The 5,509-nt window shown below is 38.9% G+C and overlaps 1 protein-coding gene across 1 annotated transcript; it reads right to left on the minus strand.

Annotated features, from left to right (window-relative positions):
• Nucleotides 1-932: 932 nt before the first annotated feature.
• LOC9632767 (nectarin-1) lies at nt 933-1,967 on the minus strand. The gene is made up of 4 exons (XM_024673512.1): nt 1,670-1,967; nt 1,469-1,605; nt 1,271-1,407; nt 933-1,212 (listed from the first exon to the last, which is right to left on the minus strand). Exons 1-4 carry the CDS (start codon nt 1,885-1,887, stop codon nt 1,039-1,041), a joined length of 666 nt encoding a protein of 221 aa, XP_024529280.1. The 5' UTR covers nt 1,888-1,967; the 3' UTR covers nt 933-1,038.
• Between the last annotated feature and the right edge of the window lie 3,542 nt (nt 1,968-5,509).

Below are 5,509 nucleotides of genomic sequence, written 5' to 3' on the forward strand. Positions count from 1 at the left end.
CGTAAATAACTTCAGAAAAAAGCAGATGCTTTTTTGTTTAGGAAAACCGTGAGATAGCCTGGGTACAAGAGGTTGATGCGTGGTACTTCTGGAAAATCACGTAGTATTATGATCTTTACGAGATCAAGATCGAGAGATCGGTCTTATTTCCTACCGCCTGTATCAAGAAGCCAACTTGAAGTGGCCCACCGGAGACCATGGTCAGGAGCTCCGAAGCTCGAGGGTGCGTGTATGGGACATTGACTCCCCAAGGAACCATATGAATGTGGACACCTTGAGACCTTCATAGAAACAAACGAAAGAACAAGCCATGAGTTTTGAGAACTGAAAAAAGAATACGTGATTCCTGGGAAGATTGTCGTGTTGATTGCAGCACGAACACCACCGGGTCTATTGCGAACATCCCCATTAACATCTCGTAGCACGAAATCGCTAAGAGCTCCCTACCTTGCGAAATCTCGCAGTGGATCGGGATCGGCAGTGAGGAGAGGGGAGAGAGAGAGAGAGAGAGAGATAAGGTAAGAACGAAATGAGGGAAAAGTTGCATGCATGCATTCAAGAGAACGTGTGTTTTAGGAAGATTTCTTAATTTAAATTCCTTACAGCCTTCGGAGACTTATCCCAGTAACAATCTCTTTATCATATCTCGACTTTTCTCGTAGAAAAGGTTTCTAACCATTTGAAAAGTTAATTGGGGCATTGCCAAAGAGACCACTAGCCATTACATTCGCTCCATTAAGTCAAGCTTTGGTGATACAGTGATCAAGTCACTCACTACTCTCATCCACAGCGCTCCCTCTACCTAGTGGTTTTTGAAATAGAAACCACTTGATCAAGCTACCGAAACAATTCGCTGCAATGAAATCAGTAGGTAGAGGGTAAATCATCCAGAAAATCCAGCAGCAGCACGAGACTTGGACGCGACCATTCTCTTGCTTCGAAACAAAGTCAGCCTTTAAATATAAGTGTTCCCATCAAAAAGCCAAACAAGTCAAGATGGATCACTTTAGTTACAGTGGACAATGTAAACAAAGGGCCTTAAATCTTGGTGGTGATGTCTCGGCCGGGAACGCACACGGCGGGCGGGGCCAACTCGAGCCGGGGCGTATATGGCAGCATATTGGCCTTGAGCTTCCGGATCACGTCCAGCCCTACGTTGAGCGCAGTTGCAGCGGACCTGTCCGGGATCATCAAGAGAGCACCACCACTTGTCTACACACACACATCAGAAAAACGTTAAGAGAAAAGCCGAGATAAGTTTTTTGTTTACCAGAGTTCCTGGGTTTTGGCTGTTGAGAGCCGAGATGTAAAACGCAGGCTTGATCCCGACGTTGATCTCAAAGTGCATCGTTCCCCGCGGGAATATCGTGATATCGCCCGGGTTCAAGAGGTTGATGCGTGGTACTCCTGGAAAATCACCCCATATGTTCTTTATAAGATCGAGAGAGAGAGAATCTTATTTTCCTACCAGCTGTATCCACGAATCCAACTTGAAGTGGCCCGCCAGAGATCATGGTGAGGAGCTCGGAAGCTCGAGGGTGCGTGTGTGGCAGATTGACTCCACAGGGAACCATGTTAAAGTGTACATAAGTTATCCCTTGAGATCTGCAAAGAAAACCAAGGAAAACCTCGATTGGGATCTCCAGAGGCAAAGAGTTAAGAAAAGCACGTGATTCCTGGGAACAGTGTCGTGTTGATCGCTGCGCGAACGCCACCGGGTCCATTGCTCACGACGCCATTCTTGAACACATCTCGCAGCACGAAATTGCTAAGAGCTCCCGACCCCTCGAAATCTCGCAGCGGGTCGGGGTCGGCAGCGCTCACAAACACATTCGCGGCGGCAGCGCCCAGGATCATTACCACCAGCATCAACTTCTTGGACTCCATCGCTCGAGATCAAGCCAAGGAAGATTATCTCGTCTCCTTGTTCTTCAGAAACTTCGACTCGGGAAGAGAACGAGAGGGGGCGAACGATGATAAATCTGCCAAGAGTGTGGGGTTTATATACTGTGGCAAGTCTCAACGTCAGAGATTAAAAACTCTCCAAAACACGCGTAGTCTCGATTGCCAAGCTGGTTACGTTTCTAAATCTTTTCTTTATGAAAAAATTTAAGGTAAAACTATTTTGACCTGACCAGGTCTCACTCACGTTCCAAATCGTAGATTTTACGAATGCATACATACTCACAAGTTCTTACAAACCAATCCTTTGATTGTTTTAGATGGAAACTTCGACAAGAAAAAACATGACGTAGAGTTTTTGGTACATTCACACTTGTGAGATACGGGAAATATTTTCTCCATTTTTTGTTCGCTCAATGTGCTATGTCTGTCATAATCTATAACTAGTGGAAGAATTATCGCAAAAGAAAAACAGAGAAGAAGAAAGCTACGCAAGAATCGGGCACGTTACTGCTTACATCAGTGAAACTTAGTCAATCTCAGCTTAGCATCCCCAGCTTCTCCAGCGATGGAAAATCCAATGACACATCACCCGGAGAAACTCCACGACGTCTGACTTTGGAGAGCGCATCTGCCACACACAAACAATGATTCTTAAAGTGGTCTTCCCTTTCGAATATTCTTGTAACGAGTTTTGCAATGGTTTTAGCTCGTACCAGCAAATTGCTTGGAGATTTGTGCTGCCGGGTGGATAGAGGAGCTTGATCAGGTCACGCAACAGACTGGTTTCTATCGAGAAAATCCAGCAGCAGCTTTCGACTTGGTACTCTGAAAGTCGATACAAGCATTCTCTGTTTCCTTTTCTTTCTTTAAATCCCAGGTGATCACTTTGCAAAGTGTGTCGAGTTCGTGCATCGTTTAGCTTAGTTGGAGGGAATCGATTCCATTTCTCCCAGCTAGTTTTGGAGCCTACAAGAGGAGGGTTCACTGGAAAAGGATCTCCGTGAACACCGTTGGAGAATTTGATTTTCTCTTTCCACCCATCTACGGTCGTAGAACACTGGGAAGTCTCCGTGAAGGTTTTGCTCTAACTCAGGTAATATAACTCTCGAAAATATTGTTGGTGGTGGGTGGTGATTGTGGGTCACCATTAATGATGGCGAAGAATGGCGGACCATGGGGGAGTTACGTAGGTTTAGTCCAATGCTCCTCAGTCGGACACACGTGATTATGTACGATTACAGATTGCAAGCTGGCCTAAATTTTCCACTTGCAGTCGTTATGAATGATTTCATGTATCTAATCGGTGTCATACGATCCATGTGTTGGTGTAACCAACAAGGTTGATGGCTCCACCCATTCAGACTATTACATATTAATCAAAGGAAAATCTATGGTTGGGAAATTTTTAATGCGAATGGAAGTCACGAATGAAGGAGTGCAAAGAATGCCAATAGCAAGAGCTAAAGCCTCGTATAGAATGGATGAAGAACAGCCATGGCTCAGGTACTATTCACGCTTGTAGTGCTTCTCCAAGACTGGGGGCCCATGCTCCCCCAAGAACACATGAGGCGAGTGAGGTCCCCCGATTTGAAGATCACCTGAATACTTTTTCTTTTCGTCTCTATGAATAGTACCTGAGCCATGGCTTGATCAATTACACAACAATGTAACAATTTTACAACGTGCTGACAGGTACAATTGGATGCTATTTTTGTTGGTGAGGCATCTTGTTTTAAATCTTAAAGCCCAACTAAAGTACAAACTTTGTTTTCATAACAAATTTGATTCTCAATTTTCAAGATTATGTTTGACTAAATCTGATTGTAGCAGATGGAGGAAGCCAGATGTAGCTATATATGGCCTTTAGGTAATTCGATTAACAAATATGAAGGTGTACTTCAAGGTTAGCCTATGTGCACTTCCATTCATCATGGTTGTCATTGCATTTGCTGCCAAAAGTGTAGGAGTAGTTACCACTGTTACTACCTTTACCAGGTTTGTTGGACTCTAGTACCAAACTCTAGTATTAGTAATTGGAGGTTACAAGATGAAAGTTCCATTTAAATTTTCATATTACCAAATTATATAGGTGAAACCATTGTAACAAATCAAGACTTAGAATTTGCTATGGGTAGCATTTCTAGTACCAGCTTTACTATAAATTGTCCAAGAACTGTGTGATATTTGATATTACATAAAGTTGTTAGCCACACTAAACCAATATACATTTGCATATTACCATGAGGAAATTGTAAATTATATAAATTTTACAAAAATAATTCTAAATTGATATTTCATATTTCTTTATTAAAACTTTATCACACCACTCATATTCCACCACCACCACCTTCTCTAGAGGTCATTACTAATGAATAGGAGTTTGATAATTAACTTAAAGTATAAACTTTAGGTATTTTCTAAGTGATTTTATTTGGATGTCTACTTTTTTATCTTACTCATGCTTCTAAGTTTACCATCTCTCTATATTTACTAAATAGTATAATCATTACTAGTGTTTAAAATACTAAACTTTTGCTCATGGGATTTGAACTCAAGACATGTTATGTACATGTCATTAGAAAGGTTTTGTAAAAATGTAAAAAGTATTTTCAAATTATTAGATATAGAGAATTATTTTGTTGTATGGGCTCTAACAAGTAATTCATTTTTCATAAGAATTGAATGTAGCATACAACAAATCTCAATATGTCATAAATTAAGTACCAATAATGTGTGTGTGTGTGTGTGTATATATATATATATATAAATATAAAGAGTTTCAACCAGTTAAGAAAAAGTTAATAAGTTATTCAAGTCAAATCAAGGAAAATTATTATAAAGTTAAAATAAAAGCATTAAATTTTATTAGATGTATTATCAACTATATTTTAAAATATATTAATTTTTTAAGTAAAAAACTATTTTTCAATCTTAAAGATATTTTTAATCATTATTATACCAAATTTAATCCTATTATGTTAGCTAAATACCAAACCTATTTACTTTGTAATATAAATAATTTCTGTAAATATTTTAAAAAGAAACATGTTCATGAAAGAAAAATTATACTGACATACAATCAGAGAAAAAAGCTAACTCCATACCATGATAAGTAAAATTTTTAGGTTTATAAATTTAATAGTATCTTTATTAATGTGCTGATGAATATGTCAATTATGATATCTTCATTAGTGCCGAATTTAATTTCTTATGCTCTTTTGCTTTCAACAGCTTTTTAAGGTAGTATTATTTTTTTCTTTTACAAAAACAGAATTTTAGTTAGTCAAAGAATAAAAGATTTAAAATGTTTTTTTAATAATAATAAAAAAAAAGATTGACCATGAGCTCTTATATGGCTAAGGTTATTTGAATAACCTTTGTTCCATGGACCATGGAAGAGCTTAAGGTGGCCAAGCCAACCTTAACCTCAGGCACTTTAATGGTCTTTTTGCAAGCCCAAATAAAAGCACCTTTTTCATTGGTAGATGGAATTCTTTACTATAATAGTTATGTATATTTGCCACAAATGGATGTGTTAATTATTCAAGTTTTATTTCATTATCATAATTGTCTAAAGGCTAGTCATTTTGGGGGAAAGAAGACA

This window comes from Selaginella moellendorffii, unplaced genomic scaffold, assembly GCF_000143415.4.
Source record: "Selaginella moellendorffii unplaced genomic scaffold, v1.0 SELMOscaffold_0, whole genome shotgun sequence".
In the NCBI taxonomy this organism is placed as follows: Eukaryota; Viridiplantae; Streptophyta; class Lycopodiopsida; order Selaginellales; family Selaginellaceae; genus Selaginella; species Selaginella moellendorffii.